Here is an 18,266-nt window from a genome sequence, read left to right on the forward strand (position 1 = left end):
TGACAGTTACAGAAGAAATTACCAAGGAAGGCAAACCGAAAAAGACCACTACAAAGAAAGTTGTTAAACGTAAAGGCAAGAAACAACAAATAACCGAAGAAGTAACTGTTGAGGAGCAAGGCAAACGCCCTGTCACGACTGTGACTGAAGGCCCAGAAGAAGAAGTGATTGAAGAAATCGTAAAACGACTACCCGCTCCAGAATTCGTGAAACCGTCTGAAGTGGAAGAAGTCCGCGAACAAGTAACTGTTACTGAAGAAGTGACTAAAGAGGGTAAACCAAGGAAAGTTATCAAAAAGAAGGTCATTAGACGTAAAGGTCAAAAACAACAAGTAACCGAAGAAGTGACTGTCGAAGAGCAGGGTAAACGACCAGTTACAACAGTGACGGAAGGCCCAGAGGAAGAAGTGGTTGAAGAATTCGTGAAACCACTGCCTGCCCCAGAGTATGCTAAACCATCAGAAGTGGAGGAGGTACAAGAACAAGTGACAGTTACAGAAGAAATTACAAAGGAAGGCAAACCGAAAAAGACCACTACTAAGAAAGTTGTTAAACGTAAAGGCAAGAAACAACAAGTAACCGAAGAAGTAACTGTTGAGGAGCAAGGCAAACGTCCTGTCACAAAAGTGATTGAGGGACCAGAAGAAGAAGTGGTTGAGGAAATCATAAAACGACTACCCGCTCCAGAATTCGTCAAACCGTCTGAAGTGGAAGAAGTCCGCGAACAAGTAACTGTTACTGAAGAAGTTACTAAAGAAGGTAAACCAAGGAAAGTCATAAAAAAGAAGGTCATTAGACGTAAAGGTCAGAAACAACAAGTAACTGAAGAAGTGACTGTCGAAGAGCAAGGTAAACGACCAGTTACAACAGTAACTGAACGCCCAGAGGAAGAAGTTGTTGAAGAAATCATAAAACCACTGCCCGCTCCAGAATTTGTGAAACCATCAGAAGTGGAGGAAGTACAAGAACAAGTGACAGTTACAGAAGAAATTACCAAGGAAGGCAAACCGAAAAAGACCACCACAAAGAAAGTTACCAAACGTAAAGGCAAGAAGCAACAAGTAACCGAAGAAGTAACTGTTAAGGAGCAAGGCAAACGCCCTGTCACGACCGTGACTGAGGGACCAGAAGAAGAAGTGGTTGAAGAAATCGTAAAACGACTACCCGCTCCAGAATTCGTGAAACCATCGGAAGTGGAAGAGGTTCGCGAACAAGTGACTGTTACGGAAGAAGTAACCAAAGAAGGAAAACCAAGGAAAGTTATCAAAAAGAAGGTAATTAAGCGTAAAGGTCAGAAACAACAAGTAACCGAAGAAGTAACTGTCGAGGAGCAAGGTAAACGGCCAGTTACAACAGTGACTGAACGCCCAGAGGAAGAAGTGGTTGAAGAATTCGTGAAACCGCTGCCTGCCCGAGAGCTTGTTAAACCATCAGAAGTGGAGGAAGTACAAGAACAAGTGACAGTTACAGAAGAAATTACTAAGGAAGGCAAACCGAAAAAGACCACCACAAAGAAAGTTACCAAACGTAAAGGCAAGAAACAACAAGTAATCGAAGAAATAACTGTTGAGGAGCAAGGCAAACGCCCTGTCACTACCGTGACTGAAGGCCCAGAAGAAGAGGTGGTCGAAGAAATCATAAAACGGCTACCCGCACCAGAATTCGTGAAACCATCGGAAGTGGAAGAGGTTCGCGAACAAGTGACTGTTACCGAAGAAGTTACCAAAGAAGGAAAACCAAGAAAAGTTACCAAAAAGAAGGTTATTAAGCGTAAAGGTCAGAAACAACAAGTAACCGAAGAAGTAACTGTCGAGGAGCAAGGTAAACGGCCAGTTACAACAGTGACTGAACGCCCAGAGGAAGAAGTGGTTGAAGAATTCGTGAAACCGCTGCCTGCCCGAGAGCTTGTTAAACCATCAGAAGTGGAGGAAGTACAAGAACAAGTGACAGTTACAGAAGAAATTACTAAGGAAGGCAAACCGAAAAAGACCACCACAAAGAAAGTTACCAAACGTAAAGGCAAGAAACAACAAGTAATCGAAGAAATAACTGTTGAGGAGCAAGGCAAACGCCCTGTCACTACCGTGACTGAAGGCCCAGAAGAAGAGGTGGTCGAAGAAATCATAAAACGGCTACCCGCACCAGAATTCGTGAAACCATCGGAAGTGGAAGAGGTTCGCGAACAAGTGACTGTTACCGAAGAAGTTACCAAAGAAGGAAAACCAAGAAAAGTTACCAAAAAGAAGGTTATTAAGCGTAAAGGTCAGAAACAACAAGTAACCGAAGAAGTAACTGTCGAGGAGCAAGGTAAACGGCCAGTTACAACAGTGACTGAACGCCCAGAGGAAGAAGTGGTTGAAGAATTCGTGAAACCGCTGCCTGCCCCAGAGCTTGTTAAACCATCAGAAGTGGAGGAAGTACAAGAACAAGTGACAGTTACAGAAGAAATTACCAAGGAAGGCAAACCGAAAAAGACCACCACAAAGAAAGTTACCAAACGTAAAGGCAAGAAACAACAAGTAACCGAAGAAATAACTGTTGAGGAGCAAGGCAAACGCCCTGTCACTACCGTGACTGAAGGCCCAGAAGAAGAGGTGGTCGAAGAAATCATAAAACGGCTACCCGCACCAGAATTCGTGAAACCATCGGAAGTGGAAGAGGTTCGCGAACAAGTGACTGTTACCGAAGAAGTTACCAAAGAAGGAAAACCAAGAAAAGTTATCAAAAAGAAGGTTATTAAGCGTAAAGGTCAGAAACAACAAGTAACTGAAGAAGTAACTGTCGAGGAGCAAGGTAAACGGCCAGTTACAACAGTGACTGAACGCCCAGAGGAAGAAGTGGTTGAAGAATTCGTGAAACCCCTGCCCGCTCCAGAATTTGTGAAACCATCAGAAGTGGAGGAAGTACAAGAACAAGTGACAGTTACAGAAGAAATTACCAAGGAAGGCAAACCTAAAAAGACCACCACAAAGAAAGTTACCAAACGTAAAGGCAAGAAGCAACAAGTAACCGAAGAAGTAACTGTTGAGGAGCAAGGCAAACGCCCTGTCACGACCGTGACTGAGGGACCAGAAGAAGAAGTGGTTGAAGAAATCGTAAAACGACTACCCGCTCCAGAATTCGTGAAACCATCGGAAGTGGAAGAGGTTCGCGAACAAGTGACTGTTACGGAAGAAGTAACCAAAGAAGGAAAACCAAGGAAAGTTATCAAAAAGAAGGTAATTAAGCGTAAAGGTCAGAAACAACAAGTAACCGAAGAAGTAACTGTCGAGGAGCAAGGTAAACGGCCAGTTACAACAGTGACTGAACGCCCAGAGGAAGAAGTGGTTGAGGAAATCGTGAAACCGCTGCCTGCCCCAGAGCTTGTTAAACCATCAGAAGTGGAGGAAGTACAAGAACAAGTGACAGTTACAGAAGAAATTACTAAGGAAGGCAAACCGAAAAAGACCACCACAAAGAAAGTTACCAAACGTAAAGGCAAGAAACAACAAGTAACCGAAGAAGTAACTGTTGAGGAGCAAGGCAAACGCCCTGTCACTACCGTGACTGAAGGCCCAGAAGAAGAGGTGGTCGAAGAAATCATAAAACGGCTACCCGCACCAGAATTCGTGAAACCATCGGAAGTGGAAGAGGTTCGCGAACAAGTGACTGTTACCGAAGAAGTTACCAAAGAAGGAAAACCAAGAAAAGTTATCAAAAAGAAGGTTATTAAGCGTAAAGGTCAGAAACAACAAGTAACTGAAGAAGTAACTGTCGAGGAGCAAGGTAAACGACCAGTTACAACAGTGACTGAACGCCCAGAGGAAGAAATTGTGGAAGAAGTCATAAAACCTCTTCCCGCTCCAGAATTTGTGAAACCATCAGAAGTGGAAGAAATTCGCGAACAAGTAACCGTTACCGAAGAAATTACCAAAGAAGGCAAACCGAAGAAGACTACCACGAAAAAGGTGATTAAACGCAAAGGAAAGAAACAACAAGTAACTGAAGAAGTAACTGTCGAAGAAGAAGGTAAACGTCCTGTCACGACGGTGACTGAGCGTCCAGAAGAAGAAGTAGTTGAGGAAACTATAAAAGCACTCCCTGCTCCAGTATTTGTGAAACCATCTGAAGTTGAAGAGGTTCGGGAGCAAGTAACAGTTACTGAAGAGGTTACCAAAGAAGGTAAACCGAGAAAGACTACTACAAAGAAGGTAATCAAACGCAGGGGAAAGAAGCAACAAGTAACCGAAGAAGTAACTGTTGAGGAACAAGGTAAGAGACCTGTAATAACCGTGAGTGAGGGTCCCGTGGAAGAATTGGTTGAGGAAATTATAAAACCATTGCCAGCTCCAGAAGGAATCAAACCATCCGAAGTAGAAGAAATTCGTGAACAAGTCACTGTGACTGAGGAAGTAACTAAAGAAGGTAAACCGAAGAAAATAATCAAAAAGAAAGTTGTCAAACGCAAGGGAAGAGAACAACAAGTGTCTGAGGCTGTTACTGTTCAAGAAGAAGGGAAAGCTCCAATCACTACAATTACCGAAGGCCCAACAGAGGAAATAGTTGAGGAAATAGTAAAAGCACTTCCTGCCCCCGAATATGCTAAACCAGACGAAATGGAGGAAGTCAGAGAACAAGTCACTGTTACACAAGAGGTTACTAAAGAGGGCAAACCGAAGAAGACCACTAAAAAGAAAGTCATAAAACGTAAAGGCGATAAGCAACAAGTAACAGAAGTTACCACTGTTGAGGAACAAGGAAAAGCACCCGTGACGACTGTTACTGAAGGACCTGTGGAAGAAATACTCGAGGAAGCATTGAAACCTCTGCCTGCTCCTGAAGTAATCAAACCATCTGAGGTAGAGGAGGTCCGTGAACAAGTGACAGTCACCGAAGAAGTAACCAAGGAAGGCAAACCAAAGAAAGTCACCAAGAAAAAGGTTATCAAACGAAAGGGACGAGAGCAACAGGTGTCTGAAGTAGTAACAGTTGAAGAACAGGGTAAAGCGCCTGTAACGACAATCACTGAAGGTCCCACGGAAGAAATAGTTGAAGAGACAATAAAATCCTTACCTACTTCAGAATATGCCAAACCAGGTGAAGTGGAAGAAGTCCACGAACAAGTCACTGTTACACAGGAAACAACCAAAGAAGGTAAACCAAAGAAAATAACTAAAAAGAAGATCATCAAACGTAAAGATAAGGAGCAACAAGTGACGGAAGTTGTTACCGTTGAAGAACAAGGTAAACGACCAGTCACAACAGTGACCGAGGGTCCAGTCGAAGAAGTGATTGAGGAAATGATAAAAGCATTGCCAGCTCCGGAACGAGTAAAACCATCTGAAGTAGAAGAAGTTCGCGAACAAGTGACTGTCACTGAAGAAGTAACGAAAGAAGGTAAACCGAAGAAAGTTACCAAAAAGAAGGTTATCAAACGCAAGGGGAAAGACCAACAAGTAACAGAAATTGTAACTGTCGAAGAGCAAGGAAAAGCTCCAGTCACCACTGTCACTGAAGGTCCCACAGAGGAAGTAATTGAAGAGTCGCTTAAAGCCTTGCCAGCTCCGAAGTACGCTAAACCATCCGAAATTGAAGAAGTTCGCGAGCAAGTCACGGTGACTCAAGAAGTAACCGAAGAAGGTAAACCGAAGAAAACAACTAAGAAGAAAGTTGTGAGACGCAAAGGACAGCAACAACAAGTAACAGAAGTTACCACGGTTGAAGAACAAGGAAAGGCTCCTGTAACAACCGTCACCGAGGGACCTGTAGAAGATCTAGTAGAAGATGTAATAAAACCGCTTCCTGCTCCTGAACTTGTCAAACCATCTGAAGTAGAGGAAGTACGTGAACAAGTGACTGTCACAGAAGAAGTAACCAAAGAAGGTAAACCTAAAGTTACTAAGAAGAAGGTTGTGAAACGTAAAGGAAGAGAACAACAGGTGTCTGAAGTTGTCACCGTAGAAGAACAAGGCAAAGCGCCTGTAACCACAGTCACTGAAGGCCCTACGGAAGAGATAGTTGAAGAAACCTTGAAAGCTCTACCTGCTCCCGAACATGCCAAACCAGGAGAAGTAGAAGAAGTGCGTGAACAAGTCACTGTCACACAAGAAGTGACCAAAGAAGGCAAACCGAAGAAGGTCACCAAGAAAAAGGTCACCAAACGTAAGGGTAAGGAGCAACAAGTAACTGAAGTTACCACAGTTGAAGAACAAGGTAAAGCTCCTGTTACCACTGTCACTGAAAGTCCTGTTGAAGAAGTTGTGGAGGAACATGTAAAAGTCCTACCTATACCTGAACGGGTCGAACCAATAGAAGAAGAAGAAACACCTGAAGAGGTTACTGTCACTGAAATTGTTACCAAAGAAGGTAAACCGAAGAAAATAGTTAAGAAGAAAGTTCCCAAGAAGGTTCCAGTTCCAGAAGAAGAGAAAATCGAAGTACCCGAAGAGGCACCGGTAGAAGGAAAGAAGAAACCTGTTAAACTTCAACGCCTCAAGTCTCAAATTACCAAACACGAAGCGACGAAACTCGAGGTGCAAGAAGTATCTCTGGACAAACCACAATTCGCGCAAATAAAATTGCGCAAGACTCCAACAGTGAAACGTCCAGCGGAGAAGAAAGAGAAACTTCCGCGTGTTCTTCTTCGAAGTCGAATTGTCGCCTACGAATGGCCCCCGGCGATGAAGCGTTTGAAGATCGACGAACTCGAACCGATCGAGGTTCAAAATGGTATTTTATCGCGCAATGTCGAAGAGGCTGCCGCTTTGCCCAAACCAAAGAAGAAGAAGATCAAACGCATAGAAAAGGAAATAGCTAAACTGGAAAAATTGGACCAAGAGTTTGAGGAGTTGAAGAAGGAATTGCCGTTAGAAAAACTCGAGGAGCCTCTGATTGAAGAGAAACCAGAAAAGAAAGTGAAAAAGAAGAAGCCCGTTGAAAAAGTGAAAGACGGTGTGAAGGCACAGTTGATGAAGATCAGCATCAAGGAACAGAAGCCGATCAAACCGAAGATCGAGGAGCCAGCTACTCCTCTGTTCGCGCAGATCAAGCTGAAGAAAGCTCCTACTAAACCTAAGAAGAAAGAGGACAAAGACGAGGGCAAGTTCCCGAAGATTCTGCTGCGCAGTCGCATCACACCGCACGAATGGCCACCGTCTATAAAATACCCAATCATAACCGAGCTTGAGCCTAATTACGTTCAAAATGGTATTTTATCTCGCACTATGGAAGAAGCGTTGAAACTGAAGAAAATAAAGCACAAGAAAGTAAAGCTTCCAGGGAAGGAAATAACCGAATTGGAAAAGCTCGACCAAGAATTTGAGGAGCTGAAGAAAGTTCCGTTGGAAAAAGTCGAAGAATTGGCGCCGTATGAGCGGAAGCCAAAACCAAAGGAACCGGAAGAAGAGAAACCGAAGAAATTGAAGATAGGCAAAGGTAAACCTCGGCCTGCGGAGGAGGAGGAACCAGAGGTTGTGAAATTGAAGAAGATACCACAGAAGGTTCCAACTGAAGAAGAAGAACTGGCTCCAGTTCCAAAGAAGAAAGAGAAACCAGAGAAACCGAAGAAGGAAAAAGAAGAAAGAGAATATCCGGAATTGAAACCATTCGAACCGTACGATATTGAAGCACCTGAAGTAGAGTTGGAAGAAATGGAGAAGCCAGAGTATCCTGAGCCGGAGAAGAAAGCGCCCAAGAAGGTGCCGACAAAGAAGCCGAAGAAAGAACGCAAAACACCGGCTCAGGAAACCGAGGCTGTTCCGATAGTTCCTGGCGTTCCAAAGCCAGTGGAGCCGGAAGAGGAAGAAGAAATTAAGAGGAGAATCCCTGAGAGGGAAGCTCCGACAGAAGAGCCAGAGAAAATCAAACTGAAACCTTGGAAGAAACCTAAAGAAGAAAAAGAAGAAGAGAAGAAACCCGAGGATTATCTGAAATTCGTTCCTAAAGACGACGACATTGTCGAAACCGTCGAGGTTGTTACGACCGTGACGACGGAAGAGACGCCTGAAAAGAAGAAGCGAAAGATCAAGAAAAAGAAAACCACGACGAAACGTGGTGACGAGAAACCGAAAATTGTCGAGGAGACAACGGTGGAAGAGGAAGGCGCAGAGCCAGTCGTAACGGTCGAGGAATTCGTCGAAGAGAAACCCGAAGCCGTACCGGTCGAGTCCGTCGAGAAACCCGCGCCTGTCGAAGAGATTAAAGAAGAGATCGTAACGAGTGAAATCGTGAGCGAAGAAGGAGCAAAGAAAACAGTGCGCAAAAAGCGCGTGACCAGGAAACGCGAAGGTAAAGAACAGATCACCGAAGAGGTGACCATCGAAGAGGAAGGTAAAGAACCACTAACAGCGACAGTAGAACTTCACGAAGACACTACACCAGAAATACACGAAAAACCAAAACACAAAAGACCGACAAAACCAAAAGCTGACGAGAAAGTGACAGAAGGTAAGCCCAACTCTTACGTATTACAAAAGTGTATACTTTTTACGTGTATACATATATCCTGTACATTGTCATGATTCATTTGCTCCGCATAATATACGAATATAAACAGAACAAGATACAAAGACATGATGGACAAATATACTTGATATTATACTGTATACCACATACGATTTGATCGATGTATATGTTGACAACCTCCTGATTTTCAACGCTTTCTATCAGTACCTCGTTTAGTCGTAAATGGTTTGCGATCCGCTATAAAATAAAGCTTAGTATCGATATTGAAGGTTAATAATATGCGATCAGATCTAAAACATTTTGTTCTTCTTGCAGATGTCACGGAAGAAGTGGTCCAAAAGGTAAGAGATCATAATCCATTTTGCAATTATTTGTGCATTAACCAGGTGACTAATTGATTTTGTTACGAATAACAGGAAGTTGTCGAGGAAGTGAAGAAGGTTAAACCTGTTAAGAAGATTGTTAAGAAGAAACCAGTAACGGATAAAGGCGAAGTGACCGAGGAAGTTGTGGAAGAAATAGTAATAGAACAACCCGAAGAACAGGAAGCTCGACCAGTCGTGGAGGAAGTAGAAACAGTAACGATCACCGAGCACGATGTACGCAAAGCACCGAAGAAGAAGAAGGAAGTCGTGATCAAGGAGGAAGAAGAGATCTTTGAAACCATTGAAACACCCACCCAAAAGATCATTAGAAGAAAGAAACGTCCTATGAAGAAGGGCGAAGAAGAAGTTATAGTGGAGGAAATTATCCAAAAGCCGCGAGAAGAAACTATCGAAATGGAGGAACAACAGATAGTGGAAGTTGTCGAGACGCCAACAAAGAAGATCGTGAAGAAGAAGAAGGAGATAGTGAAGGATGACGGTGTCCCTGAAGAGATAGTTGAAGAAATTGTCATCGAGAAGCCGCGGAAGGAGAAGGCAAAACCGAGCGTTGAAGAAGATAAAGAAACGATCAAGGTGACGAAAGTGGACGTCAAGAAAGCACCCAAGAAGCCGGAAGAAGTTGTCGAAGAAGAAGAAGAAATAATTGAGACTATTGAAACACCTACAAAGAAGATCATTCGAAAGAAACCGAAAGATAAGAAGGAGAAGGTGGTGGAAGAAGTAATAGAGAAGACTGTAGAACAAGCCAAAACAATGGAGGAACAAGAAATCGTAGAAATCGTTGAGACTCCAACAAAGAAAGTAATCAAGAAGAAGAAGGCAACTATTAAGGAAGGTGAAGCACCTGTAGAGGAAGTGGAAGAGATCGTAATCGAGAAACCAGTCAAGGAAAAAGCAAAGAAGAAAATACTGCCGAAGGAAGGCATAGAAGTGACAGAAGTTGTTAGCGAAACGTCTGTCGAATGGGTGCCGGAAGACAAAATCGAACCGAAAGAAGCCAAGCCCTCGAAAGTTCCAGAAGAAAAAGCGGAAATCACGAAAGTAGAAGTAAAGGAAGCACCAAAGAAACCAGAAGAGGTAGTTGAAGAGGAAGAGATCATCGAAACTATTGAAACACCGACGAAGAAAATTATTAAAAAGAAACCAAAGGATAAAAAGGAGAAGGTAGTGGAAGAAGTGATACAGAAAACAATAGAAGAAGCTAAAGCAATGGAAGAACAGGAAATCGTAGAAATCATTGAAACGCCGACAAAGAAAGTAATCAAAAAGAAGAAGGCAACGATTAAGGAGGGCGAAGCACCTGTAGAGGAAGTCGAAGAAATTGTAATTGAAAAACCTGTTAAAGAAAAAGCCAAGAAGAAAATTCTGCCGAAAGAAGGACTAGAAGTGACAGAAGTTGTTAGCGAAACATCTGTCGAATGGGTGCCAGAAGAGAAAGTCAAACCGGAAGAAGCAAAGCCCTCGAAAGTCCCAGAAGAAAAAGCGGAAATCACAAAAGTAGAAGTAAAAGAAGCACCAAAGAAACCAGAAGAGGTAGTTGAAGAGGAAGAGATCATTGAAACTATCGAAACACCGACGAAGAAAATTATTAAAAAGAAACCGAAAGATAAAAAAGAGAAGGTTGTGGAAGAAGTGATACAGAAAACTATAGAAGAAGCTAAAGCAATGGAAGAACAGGAAATCGTAGAAATCGTTGAAACGCCGACGAAGAAAATAATCAAAAAGAAGAAGGCAACCATTAAGGAAGGTGAAGCACCTGTGGAAGAAGTCGAGGAAATCGTGATCGAGAAACCAGTTAAAGAAAAAGCCAAGAAGAAGATTCTGCCAAAAGAAGGAATAGAAGTAACGGAAGTAATTGCAGAAACACCCGTTGAGAAGTTGCCGGAAGAAAAAGCCAAACCGAAAGAAGCCAAGCCCTCGAAAGTCCCGGAAGAAAAAGCAGAAATTACTGAGGTGAAAGTAAAGGAAGCTCCGAAGAAACCGGAAGAAGTTGTCGAAGAGGAAGAAGAAATAATTGAGACTATTGAAACGCCTACAAAGAAGATCATTCGAAAGAAACCGAAAGATAAGAAAGAGAAGGTTGTGGAAGAAGTAATACAGAAAACTATAGAAGAAGCTAAAGCAATGGAAGAACAGGAAATCGTAGAAATCGTTGAAACGCCGACGAAGAAAGTAATCAAAAAGAAGAAGGCAACGATTAAGGAGGGCGAAGCACCTGTAGAGGAAGTTGAGGAAATCGTGATCGAGAAACCAGTTAAAGAAAAAGCCAAGAAGAAGATTCTGCCGAAAGAAGGAATAGAAGTAACGGAAGTAATTGCAGAAACGCCTGTTGAGAAGTTGCCAGAAGAAAAAGCCAAGCCGGAAGAGGCCAAACCTTCGAAAGTCCCAGAAGAAAAAGCAGAAATCACAAAGGTCGAAGTAAAGAAAGCACCGAAGAAGAAAAAGAAGCCAGTTACAGCTGTGGAAGGAGAAGAAAAAGAAGAAGTTGTGGAAGAAATAGAACCTGAGGTGCCAATTGAAGAAAAAGCAAAACCAACCGTTACAGAGAAAGAAGGCATTGAAGTGACGGAAGTGGTTTCTGAGGTTGCTACCGAGGAGCTTCCGGAAAAGCTTAAACCCAAAAAGAAGAAAGCTGCTGAAGTTAAAGAAACAGAAGAGAAGGTAGTAACAAAGAAGGTAAAAGTAAAGGAGGCGCCGAAAGAAGCTAAGCCTGAGACAGAAGAACAGCCAGTAGAAGAAGTCCAAGAACTCGTTACGGAGAAACCGAAGAAAATTAAAGCCAAAAAGGAAGTTACACCTCAGGATGGTATTATAACTACGGAAGTTGTTCCTACCACCGCAGAAGAAGAATTAGAGGTAGAGAAACCAAAAGAAGAGAAGGCTGTTCCGAAAGAGGAAGAAAAGATCGAAGAAGAGGCGAAGATTACTGAAGTTCCAGTCAAGAAAGTACCGAAAAAGAAGAAGGAAGAGAAAATTGTAACGAATGGTGAAGTAATTGAAGAAAAACCCAAGGTAAAAGAAATTCCAGAGGAGAAACCAGAAGTGAAGGAAGAGGTTCCAAAGGAAGAAAAGCCAAAAGAAGAGAAACCAGAAGAAGAGAAACCAAAAGAGAAGCCAAAGAAAAAGAAAATTCCAGCAGAAAAGAAGCCCACTGTTGCAGAAGAAGAACAACCAACAGAAGAAGTAAAGGAAATAGTGGAGGAGAAACCAAAGAAGGTCAAGGCTGAGAAAGAAATTATTCCTAAAGATACCGTAGAAACCACTGAAGTTATTTCAGAAACTGTTCCCGAAGAACTGCCAATAAAGAAACCTGAAGAACGCAAAGCGGTACCAGTGGAAGAGAAACCAGAGGAAGTTAAAGTCACGGAAGTTCCTGTAAAGGAAGCACCAGAAGAGGTCAAAGAAGTAACGGAAGAGAAACCAGTCGAAGAAGTTCCTGAGAAACCAAAGGAAGTGAAGAAGAAGAAAAAGAAGAAGGTAACGAAGAAGGATGAAATCGAGGAATGGGTGGAACCGGAGTACGAACGACCTGTACTGGAACCTATGCCTGAAAAAATACAATGGGAACCAAAGAAGAAGAAGGAAAAGAAACCTTTGCCAGAAGCTCTGCAGAAATTGGTTCCTGAGAAAATTGAGAGGAAAGAGTTCAAACCGACGAAACTCAAATATTCAGAGCCTGCGGAAACCGTCCAGTTCGCTGCCATCAAATTGAAAAAAGTAACAGTCTCGAAGAAGAAAGAAGTCGATGAAGCCAAATTCCCGAAAATCATGCTAAGAAGCAGAATCACTTTAGTCGGCGATTATCCGCCTGAATTACAGATTCCAAAGATAACCGAATTGGAAGAAAATCCGGTTCAAACAGGTATTCTGTCTAGAAACACAGAAGAAGCTCTAGAAGTTCTGAAGAGGAAGGTGAAGAAGGTTAAGCTTCCGAAAAAGGAAGTCACAGAATTAGAAAAATTGGATCAAGAGTTCGAGGAACTGAAGAAAGTGCCATTGGAAAAAATAGAGGACAAATCTATATACGAACGCCCGCCGAAGAAGCCAGCTGAGAAACCTGAAGAACCGCAGAAATTGGTCGTTGGAAAAGGTAAGGTGCCAGAGAAAGAAGAAATAGAGCCTGAAAAGGTCAAATTGAAGAAGATTCCTGAGACGAAACCGGAAGAAGTTGAAGAACCGCTGAAAAAGCCCGTCAAACCAGAACCAGAGGAAGAAGTTAAACCGGAAAAGAAGAAGAAACCAAAGGTGAAGTTAGAACACGATGAACTAAAGCCGTTAGATTTTGACAGGCCAGAACTGGAGAAATATGAGCCAGAAGAATATGAAAAGCCAGAGGAACCAGCACCGGAACCAGTTCCAAAACCGTACGAAAGAGAAGAGAAAAAGAAACCGGATCAAGAAATAGAACAAATACCGTTAATAAAAGGAGAACCAAAACCACCAGAAAAAGAAGAAGAACCAGAAGTTAAATTTAGAATACCTCAAAAAGAGAAACCGGAAGAAGAACCGGAGAAGATAACTCTGAAAGGCTGGAAAAAGGACAAACCTGAGGATGAAGGCGTGAAAGAATTCCCAACGAAGGAAGAAGAAGAGGCTCCTAAAGTACCGAAGGAAGAAACTGAAGATGTCACTGTGAAACGTAAAGTGAAACCAAAGAAACCTAAAGAGAAGGCTCCTAAAGAAGAAGAGGTTACGCTTAAGAAACCTAAAGAGAAAAAACCGGAGGAAGTTCCGGAAGTAGTTGAAGAAATTACACTGAAAAAGGTACCCGAAAAACCGGTCGAAGAAGCTCCTGCCGAAATTACCATTAAAAAGCCAGTTGTGAAAGAAAAAGAAGTGGAAGAGGAGGAAACGGTAACTGAGGTGACACTGAAGAAGAAACCGAAGAAACCGGAGGAAGTTGTGGAAGAGGCTGTTGTGAAAAAGCCAAAGAAGAAGCCTGTAAAAGAGGAAGAAGCTGCCGAAATTACGATCAAGAAGATTGAAGAAAAGGAAGTTGAGGAAGTTAAAGAAGAAGTGGTTATCAAGAAGAAACCAGAGGAGAAACCAGTTCCGGAAGAGGTAACCGAAGAAATTACTCTAAAGAAGCCGGAAGAGAAGGTGCCCGAAGAAGTAACTGAAGAAATAAAGAAACCAAAGAAGAAGAAGCCGGTGAAAGAAGAAGCTGCCGATGAAGTCACCGTCAAAAAACCTGTTGTGGAAGAAAAGAAAGAAGAAGAAGTTCCCGAACAGGTAACATTGAAAAAGAAACCCAAGAAGATACCTGTACCGGAAGAAGTACAAGAAGAAGTTACATTGAAGCCAGTGCCAAAGAAGAAAGAGGAGGTACCTGAAGAGGTAACTGAGCGTGTAGAAGTGAAGAAACCTAAAAAGAAAAAACCAGTTGAGGAGGAAGCTGCCGATGAAGTTACCATCAAGAAGCCAGTGCCTGTAGAAAAGGAAGAGGAAGAAATTGTAGAAGAGGTGACTCTGAAGAAGAAACCAAAAGAGAAACCGGTTCCAGAAGAGGTTAAAGAAGAGGTTACATTAAAGAAACCAGTGCCAAAGGAAGAGGAGAAAGCTCCTGAAGAAGTAACCGAGAAAATAGAAGTGAAGAAACCAAAGAAAAAGAAGCCAGTTGAAGAAGAAGCTGCCGATGAAGTTACCATTAAAAAGCCAGTGCCCGTAGAAAAAGAAGAGGAAGAAGTTATAGAGGAAGTAACTTTGAAGAAGAAACCGAAAGAGAAACCGGTTCCAGAAGAGATCAAAGAAGAGGTTACGTTAAAGAAACCAGTGCCAAAGGAAGAGGAGAAAGCTCCCGAAGAAGTAACCGAGAAAGTAGAAGTGAAGAAACCAAAGAAAAAGAAGCCAGTTGAAGAAGAAGCTGCCGATGAAATCACCATCAAAAAGCCAGTGCCTGTAGAAAAGGAGGAGGAAGAAATTATAGAGGAGGTGACTCTGAAGAAAAAACCGAAAGAGAAACCGGTTCCAGAAGAGGTTAAAGAAGAGGTTACGCTAAAGAAACCAGTGCCAAAGAAAGAGGAGAAAGCTCCTGAAGAAGTAACCGAGAAAGTAGAAGTGAAGAAACCGAAGAAAAAGAAGCCCGTTGAAGAAGAAGCTGCCGATGAAATCACCATCAAAAAGCCAGTGCCTGTAGAAAAGGAGGAGGAAGAAATTATAGAGGAGGTGACTCTGAAGAAGAAACCGAAAGAGAAACCGGTTCCGGAAGAAGTTACGGAAGAGGTTACACTGAAGAAGCCAGTGCCGAAAGAAGAAGAGAAAGCACCAGAGGAAGTGAGCGAGAAAATAGAAGTGAAGAAACCAAAGAAGAAGAAGCCGACAGTAGAAGAAGCAGCCGACGAAGTAACCATCAAAAAGGTTGTTCCTGTAGAGGAGGAGGAGGAGGCGCCTGAAGAGGTCACTATAAAGAAGAAAAAGAAGCCAGAGAAAAAGCCAGCTGTCACGGAAGAGGTCGAAGAAACCGCCGTGACCATAAAGAAAGCTCGTGCCCCCGAGAAACCAACGGAGGAAGAAGAAGTATCCACCGATGTGCAAATAAAAAAGAAAAAGCCAGAACGCAAGGTCGAGGAAGTAACAGCCGAAGAGCTGACGATCAAAAAGATCGAAGAGGTCGAACAACCGGAAGAAGAAGAGATCCAGGAGTTCACGTTCAAACGAAAGCCTCCGAAGTTGCCTCCGAAGCCGATCGAAGAAATCTACGAAGATGTTACACTGCGCAAGCTACGTCCGAAGAAGAAACCAAGGCCAGACATCAAAGAGGTGACGGAAGTGGAGAACGTGACGTTCCGACCACGCACTACGAAGACCAAGGAAGACGTGGAACAAGAGTTCAAAATCTCGTTGAACACCTACGAGGAAGAAGATATTTCCATGTCCGGTAAAGTTCGACTGAAACCGAAGAAACGACCGATGACGTATTCCGAAGAAGCTGGCGAGGAAACGATCAAGATCATGCAGGAGGTCGAGGACGATTCCGGTCCGATCGTGGAAGAAATCATTGAATCGGACGAGGAGGTTAAAGACGAGTACAGCGTCGAGGAATTGGAGACCGATGAGATGCGAGTGCCGTTGAGGAGAAGGAAGAAGAAGGAACCGAAACCATACAAGGTCGAAGACGTCGAGGAAGGTGACGTGAAATTGAAGCTGAAACGCGATAGGAAATACTCCGTGGAGGAAGCCGACGAGTCGCTGGCTTTCAAGTTGAAGGGCAAGAGACGCGTCTCCACCTATGACGAAGGTTCGACGGGATTTATTGATTACCGCTTCCGCAGTTTAATCTGATGCAACGTGCTTTCAGCTAAAATAGAAATTAACGTACTTGGTCAGACTGACGGTGTATTTAGTGAGTATGCTTAACCCTGGTATCCCTGTGCTTCCTAAACGATGCCTCATCTAATTAATCCACCCCCGCTAGTTAATCCACTGCGAATGAAAAGCATATCGGTACTTCGTATAACGTGCTTCAACGAAATTACGTTAGAACGCTGTGTAAACGAATGTATAGCGCACGGTTAGCGATATTACCGCTCGTCGTATTGTAAAATATGGAAGCTTCGATTTAATTGATTCACGTGCCAGCTTATACGTTTATTATAATACTTTGTTTGACGCGTTACAGAAGAGGCCACGCTTAGTATCACCAGAGAGGAAGACATTTCCGAGGAAGGTACGTTTAGATAAAAACAAAATGTGAAAAGTGTTATAGTTCATTTAATGCACAACGTGTTTGGACATTGGAAATTGACACAGTCGTTGGAATTGATTTTTCAGAAGAAATCGAGTACGTCGTTCGCGATGGCGACACGATGTTCTCGATCTGCTCATACGTGGCAGAAACTGACGAAGCGATCAACCTCGTTGAAGGGGAAAGGGTTTACGTCATCGGTAAGCTTAGTTACTTTCTGCGCAGAAAAGTAGTGTCTACATTCCTTACTATAATTGGCGTAACGTTATTATTTGCTGTTTAGATCACTCAAATCAGGACTGGTGGTTCGTAAAGAAACACTTGACGGAAGAAAAAGGTTGGGTTCCAGCGCAGTACCTTCTCAACGAAGTGCACTACACTCACTATCTGCAGCGCAAATTGCACGAGAAAATCGACAAGTTACCAGTGTTCGAAAGTACGTTTATTTACATTTCATCGATACATAGATTCACAAATTATGGCGGTTGTTCCTTAAAATCGCCATTTCCTGGCTTATCTAACAACGAAACGAATTTTTCTTATATTTCAGAGCCTGCACCCGGAGAGAAAGCATCAGCGCCAAAGTTCATCGAAAAATTGCAACCGATTCACACACCGGACGGTTACACGGTTCAATTCGAATGCCAAGTGGAAGGTGTACCAAGACCTCAGATAACGTGGTTCCGACAGACCGCCATCATCAAACCGTCCCCCGACTTCCAAATGTACTACGACGACGACAATGTAGCGACTTTGATCATCCGCGAGGTGTTCCCCGAAGACGCTGGCACCTTTACCTGCGTCGCTAAAAACACCGCTGGTTTCGCGTCCAGCACCACGGAATTGATCGTGGAAGCGCCTCTTTCTGATCACGGATCGGATCTAACTGGTCCATCCAGAAAGAGCCTCTCGAGGTACACTGCATTCCCCCAATATTTTAATATCTTCTTCGATGCGACACGCAAAGCATTCGGTTCTCATTTTTCAAATTGTTTCATTGTAACAATTTAATTTCCTTCATTTCTATAAACTTTTTATCTTTTCAAATGTAATCTTCAGAACTATTTCGTTCTTTATTTGAATACGGATTGCAATAGAGTACATGTTTTATAATATGCGATTGTAATTAAAAAATTTGCAGAGAATCATCCCTAGCCGACATCCTCGAGGGAATACCACCGACGTTCTCTCGAAAACCGAAAGCGAAGTACGTGAACGAGGGTGAGGACGTGATATTGGAGTGTCGATTGGTCGCAGTGCCGGAACCTGAAATAACGTGGTACTACAAAGACACGCAGGTTACCACCAAAGAGAACATCGTCGTTGTTACAGAAAGCGACATGCACATGTATTGCAGCGTGATTAAGATCACTAAAGTGCAGAAAAAACAGGAGGGGAAATATACCATCGTTGCTAGAAACAGGGAAGGTGAAGCCACCATAGAAATACCTATGAAGGTTCGTGAAAAAAGTTTTCTAAGGGGTGTTTCAGAGACAGTGATTTAAATAAAAAGGATACTGCCTTTAAATTTAGAGTATAATATAATTGCAATATCTTGCAAGCTTTCCTGTCTAACTCCGATTTCTTAACCCTTTGCACAACTTTATCGAGTATGCCTCGACAAAGGGGTCACAAAGAAGAAAAAGAAACAAATATGAGTTCCATAAATATAAATTACAACAAAATTTAGAGCTAAAAAAGCAAAATTGTTTACCAGTAGCAGTCGGGCAACTATTCTTTGAAGAAAATTTTAA

At 42.7% G+C, this 18,266-nt stretch overlaps 1 protein-coding gene across 28 annotated transcripts in view; it reads left to right on the forward strand.

Annotated features, from left to right (window-relative positions):
* LOC143428084 (titin-like) overlaps positions 1 to 18,266 on the forward strand; it is a 108,355-nt gene that overhangs the window by 79,194 nt on the left and 10,895 nt on the right. For 14 of the 28 annotated variants that reach the window (XM_076902730.1, XM_076902717.1, XM_076902711.1 and 11 more), the window contains 11 exons: positions 76 to 318; positions 562 to 1,259; positions 1,503 to 2,489; positions 3,948 to 8,424; positions 8,758 to 8,783; positions 8,859 to 16,065; positions 16,447 to 16,494; positions 16,599 to 16,712; positions 16,796 to 16,948; positions 17,063 to 17,426; positions 17,654 to 17,969. In XM_076902730.1, coding sequence (XP_076758845.1) covers positions 76 to 318; positions 562 to 1,259; positions 1,503 to 2,489; positions 3,948 to 8,424; positions 8,758 to 8,783; positions 8,859 to 16,065; positions 16,447 to 16,494; positions 16,599 to 16,712; positions 16,796 to 16,948; positions 17,063 to 17,426; positions 17,654 to 17,969 — 14,633 coding nt within the window. Of the gene's footprint in view, positions 1 to 75; positions 319 to 561; positions 1,260 to 1,488; positions 2,490 to 3,446; positions 8,425 to 8,757; positions 8,784 to 8,858; positions 16,066 to 16,446; positions 16,495 to 16,598; positions 16,713 to 16,795; positions 16,949 to 17,062; positions 17,427 to 17,653; positions 17,970 to 18,266 lie in introns of all 28 variants that reach the window. The other 14 variants (XM_076902729.1, XM_076902731.1, XM_076902718.1 and 11 more) reach the window with 13 other exon arrangements.

Source organism: Xylocopa sonorina, chromosome 10 (assembly GCF_050948175.1).
Source record: "Xylocopa sonorina isolate GNS202 chromosome 10, iyXylSono1_principal, whole genome shotgun sequence".
In the NCBI taxonomy this organism is placed as follows: domain Eukaryota; kingdom Metazoa; phylum Arthropoda; class Insecta; order Hymenoptera; family Apidae; genus Xylocopa; species Xylocopa sonorina.